Source organism: Podarcis raffonei, chromosome 1, assembly GCF_027172205.1.
Source record: "Podarcis raffonei isolate rPodRaf1 chromosome 1, rPodRaf1.pri, whole genome shotgun sequence".
NCBI lineage: Eukaryota > Metazoa > Chordata > Lepidosauria > Squamata > Lacertidae > Podarcis > Podarcis raffonei.
Window position 1 is genome coordinate 59,979,732 of NC_070602.1, and position 20,624 is coordinate 60,000,355.

Here is a 20,624-nt window from a genome sequence, read left to right on the forward strand (position 1 = left end):
TCACTGACTTTTAAGAGAGAATTTCAAAAGCAACAATGTGCTTTTGTCAATTAGCAGAATGAGGATTGTCCTAGTGCACCTAAAATGCACCTTGTAACCAGAAAACTTCTGTTCAGGATGAATATTGCTGCAAGTCATAGCTGATGTATTATTCATAAATCAGTAGCTTTGGATGAAGCCTAATCACAGTCCGGCCTCCACATACAACCAAGGCTCGAGCTGAAACAAATTTCTGAACTCAAAAGTCAATTCTCCTCATTAGAACTTGATTTCAGAGCTGCGAATTTAAGTTCTTCCTTGGAATGTGAGTAGTGCTCTCCATATGGATATTGCTGGGTGTAGTAGTTTTACTGAAAATATCAACAATTTAATATTTAACTCCCATGCTTGAAATACATCTGACAAGGCTTGCAGTAAACCCAGTCAATTTCTGTAGAACTGACTTCTCAGTAGACATCTACAATATTATACTGCTCAGACTTTCAGAAGTATGTCCTGAAGTGACATTTCAATAGAAAAATCTAATACAGTGCTACCTCCGGTTACGAACTTAATTCGTTCCAGAGGTCCGTTCATAACCAGAAATCATTCATAACCTGAGGCATGCTTTTGCTAATGGCGCCTCCCACTGCTGCTGTGCCACTGGAGTGTGACTTCCGCTCACATCCCGGGGCAAAGTTGGCATCCGGGAGCATCTACTTCTGGGTTAGCGAAGCTCGTAACCCAAAGCATTAGTAAGGAGGACGGTACGCAACACGGGGTTCCACTGTAAAGTTTGAAATGTAACAACTGACTGGCACATTTAAATGCTTAATCCCTCCTCTAAATGCCTGTTGGCTCTAGTAAAAAACCCAAAATTCATTATCTCATTTTACATTCAGAGTACCGTGCCAGTTTTCTATGCCTTATTTTTCTTAGACTGTGTGGTTGCTTTATATGTGTACAGTCTTCCTGCCTTAGGACACCTCTACCTTAGCTTTCTCTGACATATTATACCTGCTGAAACGCACAACTGGTAAAGTTCATGAGTCCTTAATGCCAGGAAATTGGCTGTTCCTGCCTAAAGATGGCCCAATGGGGAGAACAAATCTACTGTATGATCCTTGTATAAGGCTTCAGACATGGGGTTTTCAGTTTTGCTCTGGGTCAACTATGCTGCTGATCCACAAGACAGATCAAGTCAGTACTGATGTGTTAAGACCTTACGGCAGGATATTAGTTTGTTCTTTCTTTCAAACTGTGTTCTGTACACTTCCAGTTTAGTGCTGAACCAATAGCATGGAAAATGTCCACCTACATTTGCCCATTCCTTCCATTAGACACTGCTTCACACCATTGCACATAGTTCATACTGGCTTGGCTTTGGAAATATCCTGGATATATATTTTTAAGTGTTCCTTAATAGAAAACAGCTCATATCTTATCGTTACCTGCCTTGGGCATCTTCAGATGGAAAATTGGGGTATACATTTATTAAAATCAAATAATAGCTTTAAAACCAGAATTTCAGTTCAAATGCACAAATCTGCAGCAGTCAAATATAAGTTACAAATTGCCTTCGGATTTACAAGCCTTGCAAGCAACACGCATAAAAGCAATGTTTCACTTAGTGAACTTGTATTTATTTTGCTGTTCACTGTTTTTAAATGTCCAGAGAAACTGAGTAAGAGGAAAACAGCTCATTAAATGCACAGTATGAAATAACCACTCAGGGAGCCGCAAATGAGTAGCTAATAGTCTACAGATCACAGTAGATTGCAAGCAGAGGTTGCATCGTAGCAATGATCACACAAGCCTGAGTGTGGGCAATACTTGCAAGCCCCATTTACTTGTCTCTAAAACTGAGACTTGCACCCACATTTGGAGCTATGAGCTCATTCTGTGGGTTTGGGGCTTTTGCATGGGCACAACAAATTGCCAGAAGTCCTGCTCAACAAAACGCCTCAAACTTGGCCCTCCAGATGTTTTTGGCCTACAACTCCCATGATCGCTAGCTAGCAGGACCAGTGGTCAGGGATGATGGGAATTGTAGTCTCAAAACATCTGGTGGGCCAAGTTTGAGGATGCCTGGACTAGACTCATCAATGAAAAGGAAGGCTCAAATGTGATTAATGTTGAAAGGAAGATAGTATGCCTTTGTTCAACCAGGTAGAGGAACCTAATTAATTTTCAATGCTCAAATGAAATGTACTTCAATGCAAGCTGTTATTTGTTAATTGTTTTCCCCCAAGTCTTTAGATGAATTTTAGCTCAGTAATTTCTCTTCTGACTTGTGTTTTTTTCAGATTCCTGCATCATTGGTGACCACCCCAAATTGCAAATAAAGAACTCTACTTTCTGTATGAGTGCCTATCCAAACTTGACAATGGTAAACTATACCAGCCATGTCAACAAAACTTTTGTCAGTGGCAGTGAAGAGTACTTCAAGTAAGATTTAAAAAAACAAAAACAAAACACACACACACAGACACGTTTTGGAACAATTTTAAAACAAATCTCTGTCTGAAAGTCACAGGGTAATGCATGAAATTATTAACGGAATGAAAAAATTGTAATTACGTTGTCTGTTGGTTCTTTCTCTCCTGTTCATTAGTTGAGTGTTTATGCCAGTCATTTAGATATGTCTTTCATATATTGGGACTTGACTAATGAGTTAATTGCTCCTGCTACAGAGACAGATGCAATTTGATGGCATTTCAAAACAAGTGCCAGGAAAATAGTACATTGTTTTGGCATTCAGGAGGTAGATGTCCTGAGGTTTGAATGTGATTTGCATCTGGGTTCAAGTCCCACCACATAATCTTTCGGTATCTCTTCTCTAAAGCTGCCATCATGTCAAGTCCTGGTAGACTTGCCTCATAGGAAAGTGGTCAGAGTGAAAGCATCACAAAACTTATGGCAGTCTCTCTCTCTTTTATCTTCGTAAACTCAATTATTGTTTTATAAACCCTGTGTTGTCTCAGATTATTTCAACTACTCTCACACCTATAGTTTAAACCACACAGTACCTAAGGAAACTTCAGAGAGACCCTAGGGAACTTTTTGAGGCTATTTGATAAGCGTCAACCTGTTAAATAATTAATCTCTTATTTGATGCTGGCACATACCTCAAACAGGGAAAGGGAGGGCACAAGAGAGGGGTACACTCTGTTGTGACCAGGTCTTCCTTCCCTAGATAGGCTGGGGAGGGCTGGGATGTGGTTATCACAACTACAGTTATATTTGACAGAGGTTTTGGGATGCTGCCCTCAGTGATTTACGATCTTGCTCATATGTGACCTGTGGCCCATCTGTGTTAGGAATCCAATATCTGCAGGTTTTCGTTTTTTTATCAGCTCCCTACTTTAAGAAACTGACTGTACCAAACTATCACTGTCTATTTTATAAAGCCAGATTAAAAGTTTTCCCATCCAAAGTATTGAGTGGAAGATTGGCTGGCATCCCATACCAAAATAGGCTGTGCCCAAGTTCCCAGGATGCTGAATGTATGGAACACATTTTATTACACTGTAGTCTGTATAAACAGGTTAGATAGCATCTAATCAAACCAATATTAACAGAGCAACCTGGAATTGCTTATTCCTTTTATGTTACGGTTCTCCTTGAGGATAAGACTGATACTATTACACCGGGTGTAGCAAAATTTCTCTCGGAGGCAGTAAGTATCAGAAATCAGTATGTATGGCCTAAGGCTCCTCTGTTGGCTAGCAAGGACGCTCTTATGCCTTAATAACTATTGATATTTATACCATTGTTAGACTGTGTAATTTGGGTCTATGGACCACAATAAAGCTCTCTGTGTGTGTTTGACATTACAAAAGTAAACGCCGGAGGGATTGGGCCTGTAATGACTCACATTGGCATTTTGATTCTCAGGTACTTTGTATTGAAGATTTCTGCAGGAATCGAATATCCTGGTGAAATCAGGTGGCCTTTGGCACTCTCTCTCTTTCTGGCTTGGGCAATTGTCTATGCTTCCCTGGCTAAAGGAATAAAGACATCAGGAAAAGTAAGAAAGCATCTTTCTTTAGACTGTTCAAAGCCAGAACTCAGTGATATATTGTATGATGGAAGAACTAAGTATTACCAAACTACTGAATAGTTTGTTGATAAATGTGAAAGCAGTGTAGCACATATCCTCTTGCATGGTAGCTGAAGAAAAGTTTCATTGATAGGAGTATTTGCTCTATTTTTCAAATTTGGGATCCTCATGGCATGCTGCCTACATTCCTTGTGCTTTCAGTATTGATATTGGGTTGCATCCTAAAAGGTGAACGGAAAGAGGCCTGTAAAGTATGATTAATTCATTTTATCAAAATATGCATTCCAAAGACAAGGGATGCAGCAGCTGGCTGGATTACCCAACAAAGTGCTTACTCTGGGGCAAGGACATTTAGCTGCATAATGGAACTTCCCTTCCTTCTCTCTCTGAATGTCTCCCCAAAGCCCTGTTAAACCCATGTTGGGAGTTCACAACCTCCAGAGCAGATTTGGGGAGGATCTGGGGCATGCAGGGAGAAGAGAAGGAAGTTCTGTTGTGCAAGTGGAAATCCTTGTGCTAGCAGAAGTACTTCACTGGATACCTCAGAGAGTGAATATAATACAACAGAAGCATCATTGTCCAGCCTGTATACACTTGCTCAACTATCTCCTCTTCATAGGAGGGTTTTCAGGTTTTTACAATGTTCTGTGAGGCTAAAAATAGCAATGGAATAAAATTAATGAGTTTGTACAGTATGGAAAACAAGACAAAATATATCATACCACCTTCAAGTTTAGTTCTCTTAAACACTATTAGCTTTCTTCAGTTCAGGAAGATAGATAATATCTTTTTTCAACATTGTCCTAAAGGTAATTAAGATATTAGTGTCCCCCCCCTACAAACTTTATAAAGATTAATTCTCTAATAAAATGACGTCTGCGTAAGCATGCAAGAGGCTGAGCAGTTTGATTATAAAACTGCTCTATTTTAAAATGTGAGGGCACATAACAAATGAGTTGGGAACATCATTAAATGAAAAAAGTAAATAGATTTCAAAGATATCCCAACTGTACTGAAAAGAGAGTCCTAGAATGGTAGAACTAGCCTTGTTTAGGGCTCAGCCTCTTTACTCTCAGCCTCAGCTCCCTCTCCCTCTTCTCTTTTTATCTCCCCCACATATTAGTTCTTTTCAAGCTCACTTGACTGCTCCCTCTGCAGGGAAGCTCTGTTCCCAATGCACAAGAAGCAAGATTCTGTAGTTAGCTGCTGGGTCATAAAGAAAGGGCTATCTATACACCTCTCCCTCTCCTTTCTCAATCCCCCTTTACTTCAACAGCGGACTTACCATGCTGGGCTCAGAACACCTTGGCCAATCTTTGGTAAGCTCTAGTTCCCTCTGACTAGGGTCCCTGCTCCAGGCTTAGATCCCTCCCTTTTTTCACAAGCATGCAGGTAATGCCCACCTCACCTGCATGAGTGCTAACCACAATGTAACAGCAGCTAACGTGGATGAAATACTGTATTTTTCACTCTAAAGACGTACCAGACCACAAGACGCACCTAGTTTTTGGAGGAGCAAAACAAGAAAAAAAATATTCTGAATCTCAGATGCCAGAACAGCAAGAGGGATCGCTACGCAGTGAAAGCAGCAATCCCTCTTGCTGTTCTGGCTTCTGGGATAGCTGTGCAGCCTGCATTCGCTCCATAAGATGCACACACATTTCCCCTTACTTTTTAGGAGGGAAAAAGTGAGTCTTATAGAGCAAAAAATACGGTACTTTAGATCAGAGGGAAAAGAAACATTTTTCAGCCCAACTGCAACATTCACTTCTGGGCAACCGCAATTTGCTGGAGCAATTAGTGTCGTTTTGATCTTTGTAGATCAGGCTAGTTTTCACACATGCTCAAACACCCTTTCCTGTCCTCCACTGAGCCAGGCGTTCAAGGACAAAATCTAGCCAGGCAAAACCACTCAAGGTCAGAGAGCAGTGTGGCCTGGAGAAAGTTACAAGGGCTGGAGGGAGAGGCCTGGAGGGTTCCTTTTGGCCCCTGGATCTGAGTGAGGCTCCCCTCCATTGCTTTAGATGGTCCTTTTACCAAAGGGCAGCAACTGGGGAAGCAGAATCAAGCACAACCATCAGTATATATAGAGAGAGATGGGATCTTAAATAAATGGCTGCTGTGCCTGCTGACAGAGTACTGCATTTTATGAAAAACTACCTTGATTTTCATTGGTTTGAAGGGTCACATATAGTAATAAGATGCATGAATAGGAAAAACATCAGCTACACATAAATACTGTTATTGTTATCTCAGAACCTTGCTATTTTATTAGCTTGTGGTTTTTCATAGATAGCAACATTTTAACAATCCTATTATCTTTCTAGGTTGCTCACATTCCCATGAGCCTGTGTACTAACTCTGCCTGGGTAATGAATTGTCATGGACAGCAAGCCTACTTATAGGATCCACCCCAATGAGTAATTCTTTGTCTATGTGTGGTCTCTTTAGGTGGTGTACTTTACTGCTACATTCCCTTATGTAGTGCTCATCATCTTACTCATCAGAGGAGTAACTCTGCCAGGAGCTGGGAATGGAATATTGTACTTCATCACACCTAAGTGGGAGAAACTGATTGATGCTATGGTGGGCTTATTATTCCAGTTATAACACTCTAATAGGGTGAATAATTCATACAGATTTATTATTTGCTGTGTATTAAGAAAGCATACAGAGATATGCTATGCTGTGCTGAATCAATTACGTGCAAGCTGATCTGGCTAAATCTATTGCACCCATTACATTAGGCGTTCTAATAAGGTTACGTTTGCGCACCCTTCAGTACATTGCTCCATTTGTTTTGGTGGGTCACACTTTTTCTGGTTGTGAGGAAGTGAAACATGGCTATCAGCAAGGTGAGCTAGCTCTGCACATCCACAGCCATGCTGCATGTGTTATGTGGAATGAAATAACACACTCCCAGAGAACAGCTCACCTGGTCACTCATCAGATTACAGTGCAAATTTTTCCTTATCTAGTGACGTTTAGAGTACATTTGGGTTGCCTTGTTGGATCAGTCCGAGGCATATCTGCTCCAGTGTAATGGTCCCAACAGCAATAGGAATTCCATAAATTTAGCTAATCCGTTTGTGTGTGTGTGTCCCCATCATCACATTTTGCAGTAGTAATTTGTATTACAATATTTCCCATAAATTCTACTGCTTGGAGCAGCCTGCTTCTTCTTGTGCCGTGAGCTGTGCCACTTTTGTATGGACTCTTTTACAATCAGTTTGAATTGTAGGGAGCAATCCTGTACACAAGAAACTGGTGTAAAGCCAAGCCAGTGTGAGTTTAGCTGGTGTCATGTTACACCAGATCCAGACTCCATTCAGCAACAAGGCTACTGCTGCCTAAGCTGGCCTGTACCTGCAGAGGGAAACAAAGCCTTTAAAACAAAGTTCAAGTTACACCATCCTTTTTGCCAGTTTAACCTACACTAGGTTGCCAAGCAAGGGCATAGCTGGGGGGGGGCAGCTGCTCCCCCTCCAAATCAATACAAATCAATGCAAATCTGAGGTTCTTTTCTCCCTAATAAAAATCCTGGCTATGCCCAAGTTGCCAGGTCATGTGACTAAACAGAATGGGTTTAGAATCCAGCCTAAATAACCCCAGCCCTCTGGTCCCTTCCCAACATACTCCTTTGTGGGGGTTTATGTCAATTTAAGATCCTTCATGGTGGGCTCAGCTGGTTGGAAAATATACTAATGTCTCTCCAGCAGAGTTGAAGATGAGGGAATTAAGCCTCCATAACCCAACTGTGACAGGAACCTCCTGACTCAGCTGGAGATCTCTGGATCCTAATCCACTCATCCTGGTGTATCTTGAGATAGGATTGCTCCCATAGTCAACAGCACTATTGATTTTTAAAATAACTTGCTGAAAAAATGTTTGTTGAAGTTGATGCTCATTTTCTTCATGGGACTTTTTTTTTTTTAAAGGTGTGGAAAGATGCTGCCACTCAAATATTTTTCTCTTTGTCTGCTGCATGGGGTGGCCTGATTACTTTGTCTTCCTATAACAAATTTCATAACAACCTGTACAGGTAAGTAGAATGATTCCATGAACCCAATGGCTTTATGGCGACGTGAGTGGCACTGTTAATTCCAGAAACTTATGGATATAATTTAGATCCTTACAAATTAGCTGGGAATTGTTTATGAATTTTAAAACGTAATTAGGATTACCAGTGGTTCCTAATTATTTGACACAGCCACTGAAAGAAGAAAATTGGGTGATTTGGATATACCCAATCAGTAATAAAACCAGTCTATGCATTCAAAACTGTCACATAGCAGAGCTATATCAAATGGGTGGAGAGAATTGCATGCTACCTCATGTGGGGGCAGGTCAAGGAGGGAACTTCCTGTACATAAGAAATTAGAATGCCAGGGAGAGCCCTGCTTCCTGATATGCCACCCTCCATTAGGGAGGGAATTTTGGAAGTTGCAAGGCATTCAATATGTGGTCCCTCTCCCTTCAGTACAGTTCAGGAAGGCCAGCAACACACAATACTTCTGGACCTTGCAGGACCCAGAAGTTCTGTTGTTTGGCTAAATTGTGCCTGATTCTGTGGCCATGAAAGCTATGACATTGTTTGTAAAGCACAATTTCTTTCAAGAATGGAAACACTCCATCACCTGTGATGCAGGTCCTCAAAACCCACTGGGCTCCTTCTGAGGTTGGTGTGCCCTACTTTCTATTGAAAGCTTGCTCTGATTAAAAATAGGCCAGGTTGAAAAGCAACCTCGGGAATTGCCAGGAAGAACCTGGGCTGGCAGCATGAAATACAACACAAGCATAATCTCTACCGGAGAAAGCCTGGAGATTTAGAAATAGGTCAGAATCCAGCTGTGCTCTGAGCACTCTGCATTAGAAAGGGTAATCTGCAGTTTCCAAAAGGGCAATGGCTGTATCACCTCTGCTGTTGTTATATCACTGAGCACAGTGATTATTCCTGAAATTGTATTAGCACTAAGAAAAGCTCTCTAAATTCATACTACAGATGGAACCTTTGATTAAAGGTAATGGGTAACTTCCTACAGAGCCGAGAAGTTTGCTCTCTTATAAATGCAGGCCTATTCCATATTTGGTTTTGATTGATTGCTTTATTTATTCAACACATTCCTACTCCAAGTGTTCCACTATTTGAAGCAGCTTCTAAATGCAAGAGGAAGGAACAGTAGAAACCAGCAACCCCAACAATAGCTCATGGAGTTTTGGAGGCACAGCTGAACATTTGGTTGCTTGGGTTGCATTTTCTCTGAACAACAGGCAGCAGTAGTCAGAAAAGTGTGACATTAGGAAGGTGACAAAAACGTAATGCTGGGAATGTTGCAGTCAAATGTCAGTGCTGCTGATAGAACTGAAAGGCTTCAGAAAATATGTGAGCAAATAAGGTAGGCAACAGGTCCCCAGAATGCATAGAATAACTGGTACTAGATTCCAGGGCAGAGAAATGTGTCTAAAGCGAATTTAAAACACTTTAACAGCTACTGTGCTGGGTTTGGCTATAAAAATGGGCTCAAGAATGAAGGAATGTTGGGACTCATAGTTCAAGAAAGCTTGTCACATAGGCTGCATTCACATGGCAGTGCATTCTGTTTTCCCAGCATTTCATTTCCCATTTCCCTGACCTCATCAAGAAAAGAAGGTCGGCAGTTTTTGCAGATTCTCTTAGCCCCTGTGCCACCTCTCAAGCTGCTCTGAAGGGTCTGGATCGGGGCAGAGAAAGCACAAGGATGTAGGGGAGAGTGGCTTATTATCCAAGTGACCAATTGGGCCTGGATGCTTATATTCTGCACATTATGTGCTTCCAAATAATTGATAAGGGAGGCACAACTCTTGGTGCTATGCTTCTTTAACCATCAAAATGGTTAAAGAATTAATATACAGTACATGCATGTTCAAGCAGAACTGACAAACCCTTTTGTGTGCTTTTTTAGCCTAGGGGCCAGCCTGCACCATCTGATTTTCTTGCACTCTTCTTTAACACATGCCCTAGTTCTGTCATCTTTTGCAGAGGATTTTAAAGAGAAGAGTAGTGATCTCTCTGCAAAAGCTTATGATTTCCCTTCCTAACCAGCTACCTCTCTCTCCTTCCTTGAAGCATTTACTTTTAAAGTGACATTTACTTTTGTGTATGCAGATTCTAGCTTCATAGCTGTTAGAAGGAATCACTATAATTAGTCTGGTCTTTCAGAATCACTTTTATGACAACCTGGATTTTATGGAATGACTGTCTCCCTATCATTTGATAACATGATTTCTTTTTGGGTCTCACTGTCAGTCAGCATTTTTCTGTCAAGGGAATTGTAAATTATGTTTTCTTAGACATTATTCCCTATGCCCAAAAGAAGTCTCAGACATCAAATTAATCTTCATAAGTAAGATACTTTAAATACCCATCATCTTTAAATGAAATAGAAAAATAACACAGCCGTAGCAAAGGCAGCATAACAATATAAAAAACAATTTTGACCAGCAGCCAACGCAGCAATTTAAAACCCACCCACTCCAAAATGCTATGATTTTCTTGAAAACTGCAATGGAACTGGCTGTATGAGCTTCCCTGGGGAGTAAGTAATTAATGCTGTACTTAAGAGTTCTTGAAGTCTCATTAGATTTGCTTTCTAATGACTGTTAGAACCATTTTCTTTTCTGTTTTTGGGGGAGTCATGATCAATGGTATCTTGGCTGCTGCTTGCATGTTGATGAAATAATCACTGAGAGTTTTATTGCCAGCAAAATCTAAATCTTTGAGCCTTCTAAATTTGAGGCTCTGCTATTTCCACTCATGATACAGCCATGCATTCCTATGCATATCAACACCAGAGAACACCCGATTGAGTTCATTTACTTATCAGTAAGTGAAATTAGGATTACAGCCCCCAAATGACATTTTAGCATCTCTTGTGACTGTTTTTGCCACTGCTCTCAATGCAAGCATGCAGACAATGATATATTCCAGGCTGAAGGTTTCATTGTAGATTAATTTAAGCATCAACTAGTTTAAGTCTCACTGGTGTGAAGCTCCAGGGTATATATATGGGGGTTATCCTATTTCATTTTATAACAAGCCTGTGGGGGAGGTTGGGCAGAGAGATAGTGACTCGTCTGAGGCATCTCAAGTCTCCCTAGTCTAAGCAGACCAATTTATCTATACTGAATGCTCTCATTTCTATATATATAAAAAATACCAAACCCATATTGAAGAGAATCTGAGTGAAGAGTGTCAGCCATGCATACAGTCCACAATATGACTGGGACATTCAGGTGTAGGGGAACCATAGTGCATTATGTCTTGGGTGCACCCTGTCTATATTTTGATCCTGAGCCTACGTTTTATTTAACTAGACATTTGCACACACTTCTTGCTTTTTACACTTACTAGAACCCATGCCATATAAGTCCTTCTGATGTCTAAGGATGGAACTTGATGTCATAGCAGCTGACCTGTGTGTAAGAGCCAGGTTGTGGAGCACGTGTGGGTGCAAGAAGAGAGCCAAGCTATTCCCCTGCCTTTGTTTCCCCATAAAATTGCTCTGCTGCAGACATCCCCCCTGAACATGGGGTTCCCAGACAAGAAGTAACCCCTGCCAGGGAGAAAGCATGGCTGTTGAAAAGGCTCATGCCACATTATAAACAGTCTCTACTTACCTGCTCTCATATGAATCGGCAGTCATCACTTTCAATCTACCTACCAGTATCATGGTGCTGAAGACCTATAGCTGGTGGTGGGAACCTGTGGATGTCCTTGTGGTTGAATTCTGACTCTCATCACCCCCAACCAGTATGGTCAGCAGTCAGGGATTTTGGGAGTTATAGTTCAACAACATATAAAGGGACACAGACTCCCCAATCTTGACCTAGAGTTGAACATGAAACATTTTTTCTCTTCTCCCCCTTCTGGAAAGTCACTGGCAGACCTTCCAAGTGCTCCTATTTTCCAGGGATGTCCCTGATTTAGAGAAGCTATCCTGGTTTCTGATTTGATCCCAGAATGTCTCACTTTTTCTTAGGATGTCCCTATTTTCAATGGGGAAATGTTAGAGGGTATGGAGTTATCCAATCCCTCAGCTGTCTGGAGGCAATCCTGCATAGGGAAGGTTTTTAAAAATGTTTTAGTATGTTTTTTTATATATGGTGGAAGCTGCACAGAGTGGCTGGGGCAACCCAGTAAGATGTGTGGGGTATAAATAGTAAAATTCTCATTATGGAATGGGACATCCCTATTTCATCGGAGAAATGTTGGAGGGTGTGCACTGGTGCCTAGAATTAGGTAAATATATTACAATTATCCATTGATTTTGGAAAGCCCAGAGCATTAATTAGCAGTATCAGAAACAGAAATGTGTTGCTGTGTACTAGAAGAGACCTAAAGAACACTAACGGAATCATCTTTATATGCCATGTTTAAGGCCCAGTGAATGCATTCCTATAGAAGCATGGGAACAGTTACTAGTGTTGTGTATGAACTTGGCAATAATTGATAAACCATGGACTGCAACCTTTTTGGGCCCATGGGCACTTTTGGAATATTGGGAATGTATTTGACACGATAAAAATGGCTGCCACAGAGGTACGCCCACTCACAAATTAGCTGCTGTGGTGGGTGTGAGAAGTCAGAACTACCCATTCCACAGATGTCAAAGTACAGTAATGAAATTGAGATCAAGTAACTTGCCCATGAAACTGAGTACAGATGCGTAGTCTGAGCCCCTAAATACAAAATTGTCCCCTTTGACCCACAGTTTTCTACTCTCTAACACACTTTTTACAGAAAGCAAACCACCAATTTCAGAGAAGTCGAGATTTCTCCCCCCCCCTCTCACTTTACCCTTACCCCATATGTTTTTCTCCATGTATCCTGATCACCTATACACACATGGACACCTTCCTCCACCCCCAACCCCTGGTGCTCTGGTTTTTTTTTTAGTCTTCTCTCACCACCTATGTTTCCTTTTTGCACTCAGCTATAGGAAAAATCCCACCTTCTTGCTGTCTCTTTTCCTTAGAGTCAAAAAGCCCCCTGCAGGTAGCATCCTATTAGAACCGTTCTCCCTCTTCTAATTGGATGCTACCTGCAGAGAAAGGGAGAGTCAACAGTTGTAATTGGATGCCACCAGCAGTGAGCTATTTTCTCCCCTCTTTTCCAAGTGTGCTAACTAATCAAAATGGTAGCAGGGCCTCCATAGACAACATGGGAGAGAGTGAAGAGAAACTTGGACTGTGTGGCCATTATAATTTATAATTGGTCCAGAGGGGGGGCTAAAGAGCTTGATGGGCAACCTGGTAGGTCTCTGTGGCTGCAATTGTGTCCAAAGGTGCCACATTAAGGCCCCCAGAAATAGAGACATTAGTGGAAAAGAAAGCCTCCAACCCCCCATTATCCCTGTTTGTGAAGTAAACATCTTGAAGTAAAAGGAGAAGGAGAGCTGTAGAGTGGCTTTTATGTCATAATTTACCTCAGTACAGCTAAATTTTATTTTAAACATTTCCCCCTTCAGTGCATTTCAGTGCAGAGTGAAAAATTATCTTGGATTTGTAACAATCTGCTACAGCACATACCCCAGCTTAAAATTCTGTGAGAGTGATAAGCTTTCTTAGTGAGCCGTATTTCCGTCTGATGCTGATCCAGAGCCAGGGGGGGAAAAGTTTCCTTTAGAACAAAGTTAGAACACAGCAATCTGTTTCTATAGTTAACATTATCAAGTCTCAGCAAGAAGGAAAAAATGATTACTTAAGGGAAGTCTTCCTTAGAGGTCTGCAGGAACTGCAGGGTGCTTTTTATGGCAGGTTTCTAGATTTCTTTTCATCATCTGATAAACAAATGACATTGAAACTGAAAACTATTTGATATTATTTTGGAAGAAATCACTCCATTTATATTTTTGAGCTATGAATTTATTGACGTATGCATATATCTGCCCGAAAACGAGCCTTCCCATGTCCAAAGCTTACAAGTGCCTGTAGCACCTTTCATCTCCGGTTGCTGCAGGCATCCATGGAGCAATTCCTCCAGTCCTCTCTGTATCAACACGGATGAGGCTATTGAACACATGGCTGCAATATAAATTGGCCCCAAGTTCCCTGGAAATATTCATTGCAATAGTGAAAGGGAAGGGAGGAAATCTACTACCCTAAATTTTGTAAGGGGCGCTAGAACATTGACTTTGCTCATTAGTCAGGGTAAGTAAATGTTTTTATAAGTGTCAATCTCTCATAAACAGCAAGTGTTAGCCTTAAAAGAAGGCCCAAGGACTTAAAAGTGAAGTGTAGGTGGGTTCTCAGGATGCAAGACACAGTGATAACAGCAATAACCTTTATTGGACTAACAGAACTAAATAAACAGGGGCAAAGCAACTGCTTATATACATTTCTGAAGGCCTGGGCCACTCCCAACGTGATTGGCTGTCTAAACTTCCAAGCTGCGAGTCATAACTCAGAGTTTAAGGGCCAATGGCAGAGGCCCAAATCCTGAAGTGTTCTGTGATTGGATATCATGTATCGAATCAGAACACAGGGGCTCAGAATCCTTAGTTCAGACTCAAGCTCAGGCAACACAGACCACTGGGTACATAACAGTATAACTTTGGTTGCTTAGTGGTTATTCCAGGATAGCTCACTGTCTTGTTCTAATGTAAAATTCTTTCCAGATATATTTTCCCCAGTGCTTTTTTTCTGGGGGGACGCAGGGGTACTCATACCCCTAAATATTTTGTGAATCTAAGTTTGGCCTCATTGAGGGGCAGTATTTCAATATGAGTAGGAAAATGAGAGTATCCCTAAACATTTTTTTTTTTAGAAAAAAGCACTGATTTTCCCCATTCCTAAAACTGTGCAAACTGTATAAACATGCCATATTTCTTGCAACTTTTATTACCTTGTTTGTCTTTCACTCTTCCTGCTCAGAGGAACACTTTGTTTTTGAATCTAGCTTATGAAAGAGACAGTGACTTCATCAAAACTGTCAGGGAGGTTGATAACTATTCAACTACGCCTTCAAACCTGGGCCTCAAACATTCAAAAATAGTTATTACACCACACTGTTCCACCCACATATAAGCCACACATTTAGGCATATGTGCCCAAATGCTGAAATATGATCTTGGTCTGATATGGTAATAATACAGGGTGATTCATAATGAAGTATACAGTTTCAACGCACTATAAAGAAGAAGATGAAGAATGTAATATATCTTATGTTACCTGTAACAGAATTGTAGGGGAATGTTTAAAGTTTTTTCAGAAACAGTCACAGATGTTCTATGTGTGCACCCTTTGTCACACGACACACATCGAACTGGTAATCCATTTCTGCTCAAATGCGAGTTAAGATATCTGAATTAAGTGCAGTGGTAGTGGCTGTGATACGCTGTTTCAGCTCCGCTAAATCAAACAGGAAGGGGAGGGGTGAATACGTTGTCCTTTACATACCCCCACAGATAAAGTTTCAAATTTTTCATGCCAATTGTAGGTACATTTTCTGCTTGGAGAAAATGCCGTCACTCAACAGTTACAGATTCCGTTTTGCTCAATTCAAGAACACAAAACACCTTCTCCACTGCAGACACAGCCATTTTGCCTGGCTAGTCACATGACACGCTTGCTATTGCCTACGTCATTTCCCTCAGTAGCAGAACACAAACTTTATGAGTACATCTACCTCACGGTTCGCAATTGTGGTCCGTGTCGTCGCCTGTTACTGTCTTACATCATCTGGAAACTGTATACTTCATTATGAATCACCCTGTGTTATCTCTCCTTCAAAAAGATGACATGAAGTTTGCATCCTAAGAATATGTATGTGTGAGAGGAAGAGCAACTCAATTCGTTCAACCAATAGGTATTTTAGAGTGTGGTGGGATCACAGTTATCATTTCCCATAGTTTTTGAAATATCATATTTTTGTGGTGGAATCAGTTAATTATTGCCGCTAACCACTTTGTAAGTTTTTATTTTCATATTTGTTGAGTGTCTTTTTATCAGTAGTAAGCTTTCGGATGTTGTTGTTTCACTTAAAATATGTATTATTATTTTTTGTATTGTGTCTACTAAGAGTTGGTGTTCCACAAAGGATAAATTATTATCTATGTATCCACTGTCACTTCTACTGTGCATATTTTCTTTCATCTTTTTCTTTCTTCAGGGACACCTTGATAGTAACTTGTACCAACAGTGCCACAAGTATATTTGCAGGCTTTGTCATCTTCTCCGTTATTGGTTTTATGGCAAATGAGCTCAAAGTAGACATTGAAGATGTTGCCGACCAAGGTATGAGAGTTTGTTTCAATTTATGAATGGTATAGCATGGCGTAATGGTGTCCCCCCCCCCCCCCGGTTTGCAAATCAGCCTGCAAATGTACATTATTCAGAATACTGGGGTGGGGGCACTACCACAGGCTCCCAGTCTGGATTGGGTTTGCTGTGCCCCCATTTGTATATTGGGGAAAATAACTCCTATTGGAGTAACTAGGAGATTTTTCTGCAATGCAAATCCCCAGTCTGGATCAAGACCCTGGCCTAGGAGGTAGGACGGTTTTAATAATTTGCTCCCCTCTGTGATCCCATTCTGGACTGGGCATACAATTTGCATGAGTGAAAAAAGCTCTCAACATGAGGTTATTTTCAGATGTAAATTGCAGGTGTGGGCCAAGGAGAACGTGCCCTGAAGGGCCATATGGAAATTCTCCAAGGGCCACATCTAGCCCACAGGCCAGAGGTTTCCTATCTAGCCACAGAGGTTCTGAATTGGGCTCTGGAGCCAGTGATGAGCTAGATGAGGGTAAGGAAACTAAACTTAAATCCAGATGAGGTGCTATTAGTCAAAGGCTTACCTGTCCAGGGACAGAGTATCAGCTTGTTAAGGATGGGGTTACACTCCCCTTAAAACAGGACTGGGGAACTTGTAGCCCTCCAGATGCTGTGTTGGCACTTCTACCACCCTGATTGTTGGCCATGCTGGCTGAGACTGATGGAATCCAGAGCCCAACAAGACTGGAGAGCCTTGTATTTACTTAAACAATTTGTATACTTCTTAATCACAGTTGTCTCTAAGCAGTGTAGAAAAGACCCAATATAATAAGACTAAAAATGAGTTAAAGTTATAAAATCCTTTATAACTTTAATTGAATCCTAATTAAAGTCTGCTGGAATAAAAAGGATTCAGTAAGTACAGGGAGGGGACCTGTCTGACCTCATCTGGAAGCGAGTTCTACTTCTGAAACTCAGCAGTTGTTCTCATGTGTGCCCAACTCTTAGTGGCCATAACTCTTGCCTGACATTAATTTAGGGGGTCCAAATCAAGGGGGATCTGAAATTTCATTTTCTGCAATTAAATTTTCCCAGAGGGCATGATGAATTTTAGAAACTCATTATTTTGATTCCTTAATTTACTTTCCACATGTAAGAAGCTAGTGCAAACAGACGCCTTATCTATAGTAGTCAAGAAGAAATCTTTAATCAAGAGATGAAAGAGCATGCTTATGAATATATAAGGTCCCTTAAGCCTTCTTGCCCAGAAAAGCTGGCAGTTAGCAGCAGGTTTTAAAGAGAGTTGCTTGCATGACATCACAGAAATAAAAATAATCTTCAACCAACAATTCTTTTAATGCTTGTCATAGTTCCCAAACATTTTGTGAAGTACCTATTTAAATTAACCCTCTTGATGCTGAATTATACCAGCCCTACTGCATTGCAATGTAGAGCAAAAAAAAAAAAAAACTGATGGGGAAGGGGTATCTGTCTACTGTAAATAAAACACAAAGTGGCAATGAAGAAGGCTTTTCACTGAAAAAGGAATTGTGTTTGTGCCGCAATTAAAACCAGTAGGATTAATGAGGGACAGTAGATGTCTTTCATAATAATTTTTATTATTATCAATCAACAGATAAATATTAGTTTCTTGTGTTCTAGGTCCTGGGATTGCCTTTGTAGTATATCCTGAAGCTTTAACCAGGCTTCCTCTTTCACCTTTCTGGGCTATAATTTTCTTCTTGATGCTTCTAACACTTGGCTTGGACACCATGGTAAACTTGCCTTCTTTCACCTACCTTGCTATTGACTGTTACAGGACCAAATAGTACATCTTTGATTAATTTTTAACGTAACTGGTTACAAGCAGGAGCCTAGCACATACCCAAGGTTTTCAGGCAAAATAAACATACAGGCAGTACACTTGTATGCATGTCTGCTCAGAAATAAATCCGACTGAGTTCAGAGGGACTTAGCCCCAGGTAAGTGTGTGTAGGATTAGAGCCAAAACTGATTTTGAGGTTAAACCCCAGTACTAGAATTGAGCTCAGTGAAAATATGTCACAGCAGGAGCCATACAGAAGTTAATTACCACATTCAAGTTGCCTTTGGGATCGAAGAAGAAACAGAAAGGTGTTAATCAGGCAGACCTGTAGAGAGAGTGACCCACATACTGCAACCAAACTTGAGCAAAAGTGGAGGTTTTCACTTCATGGAAGGGGCTAGACAGCGGTTCCCAAACCCCCTTCGTTCCATGGACCACCTGAAAATTGTTGAGGGTCTTAATTATTTCCCCCCTGTTGTATTGGTTTTACCCATCCTTACTTGCTATATGCTGTATTGGTTTTACCCATCCTTACTTGGTGTCTCTCAATGATACCACTCATTTTGAGAGTATCTAGGCTGCTGAGGAGGAAAGAAAACTTTAGTTTCAAGGGAGGGGGAGAGAGGTGTCATGCAGCTGATTCCATGCATACTTACTCAGAAGTAAGCCTCACCAATATTAATGATAAAAATGCATAGGACTGCAGCCTTAGAAGGTTGGTCTCATGCACCTCTGCTCAAAAGTGTTCTCTGTGGTGCTTACTTGAAAGTAAGGATCGTGGTTTACAGCCTAGAAAACTTAATTAGTATTACTCCTCCTTACTGGTGTCTCTCAACAATACCAGTCATATTGAGAAGGTCTAGGCTGTTGAGCAGGAAAGAACATCTGCTTCAAAGAGGGGGAATAAGAGGGGTGTACAAAATGGAAGGAGAAGGGAAGGAAACATGGTGTTTGGGAACGTGGGCTGGAGGGCAGTTGGCTCAAACTTGGCTGTGTCAGGCAAAGCAGGAGCAGGTAAGCCTACTGGCATGAAGTAAACTATTGTCCTAGCAGGAGGCTGATGTTTCCAAGTATGCAGAGCCACCAGGGGTCAAGGAGAACCAATTTTGTAGAGTTGTGGAGTTGGTGATGAAGCTGGAGGAAGTGATGATGTCTGGAAACAAGACTGCTTGGGGTGTATTTGGAAAGGCAGGGTAGGTGTTGGAAGTAGGCACCCTTTTCAGCATACTTCAAGATGTCTGATGTCTCCATTGGAGATCAATTCAATCATCAAGTATTGCCATTTTAAGGCATATGGTGCAAGAGGGCCAGAAACATTATGTGGAATGCGTGTTGCTTCACTGTTTTGCATCTCCGTTGCCACAAATGTATGAGTAAAATTGCTCCAGTGGATCATTTGAACTGATCAACCCTTCACTCAGAGCTATCTGAGTAGTTTTGTATGTTTTAAAGATTATTTAGATTGTGCAGGCCAGCATAGAACCATAGAATTGTAGAGTTGGAAGGGATTCCACTGGTCATCTAGTCTAACACCCTGCAATGCAGGAATCCTGCCCACAGCTCTCCCTGATTAGGCTCGAACCACCAACCTTCTGGTTAACAGCCAGACACGTTGTCCCATCTGCACCTTCTTATTCATGCTTGCTATTTAACCCACAGTTAATGCAGATTATTGTGTGCAATCTTACAGGAATAGCTTGGTGTAGGGATCTACATTTTGCTGAGTAGAAGAGTCAACTAGATGTTCTTCAAAGAGTTTACATACCAGTTTCTGTTTCATAGAGTGGTTTTAGCTGCAATATTACATATGCCATGTTAAACAAAATGTGTTATTGTGTGTATGATTACTATTGTCCTACTTGTTCTTTTTTGATATTCCTTAGTTTGCCACTATTGAGACGATAGTGACATCCGTTTCAGATGAGTTCCCAAAGTACTTACGTACTCACAAGCCTCTGTTTACTCTTGGATGCTGTGTCTCCTTTTTCATCATGGGCTTTCCTATGATCACTCAGGTAAAAGTGTTGCCATAATATGTACACATTACATCCCATGGTTTCTCCTATTGCAACAAGGTCTGTTCCTACAATTGGTAGGAAGAAGTCCATGGGATTATTAGGTTTTCAAACAAAATGCATGGATCAAAGTGAAATTTTATGTGCGACATGTGATACTGTGGGATTTAACAAGATTACAAAATACGATTTGGCATAAAGGTAATATCTGCATTCTTGCAGTATCTTATTATCATAAATATTACCTTTTATACCACAGGCCACTTGATTTTTAAAAATTTCATCTTAATTGAGAACAGATCTGTTCTGTGATGCAATGCATTCCAGTATGTATCAGGTGGGAAGAAGGAATTGGACCATGCATCTGCCAATGTATGAGACAGAATGCATAAAATGGTCTTGCATGTGGGCTCAGATTCCATATGGAACTGAAATACAATGGAATTTCTTAGTTCATGGAATTCAGAGAGTGTTTCCAGAGTGGGTGGGC

General features: G+C 40.9%; 1 protein-coding gene across 1 annotated transcript in view; it reads left to right on the forward strand.

The window, feature by feature from the left end:
- The window catches only part of SLC6A5 (solute carrier family 6 member 5), a 67,197-nt gene that overhangs the window by 19,888 nt on the left and 26,685 nt on the right, over positions 1-20,624 (forward strand). Inside the window, exons 6-12 of the mRNA XM_053389132.1 lie at positions 2,286-2,427; positions 3,877-4,009; positions 6,494-6,628; positions 7,981-8,084; positions 16,191-16,315; positions 17,957-18,069; positions 20,003-20,134. Coding sequence (XP_053245107.1) covers positions 2,286-2,427; positions 3,877-4,009; positions 6,494-6,628; positions 7,981-8,084; positions 16,191-16,315; positions 17,957-18,069; positions 20,003-20,134 — 884 coding nt within the window. The remainder of the gene's footprint in view (positions 1-2,285; positions 2,428-3,876; positions 4,010-6,493; positions 6,629-7,980; positions 8,085-16,190; positions 16,316-17,956; positions 18,070-20,002; positions 20,135-20,624) is intronic.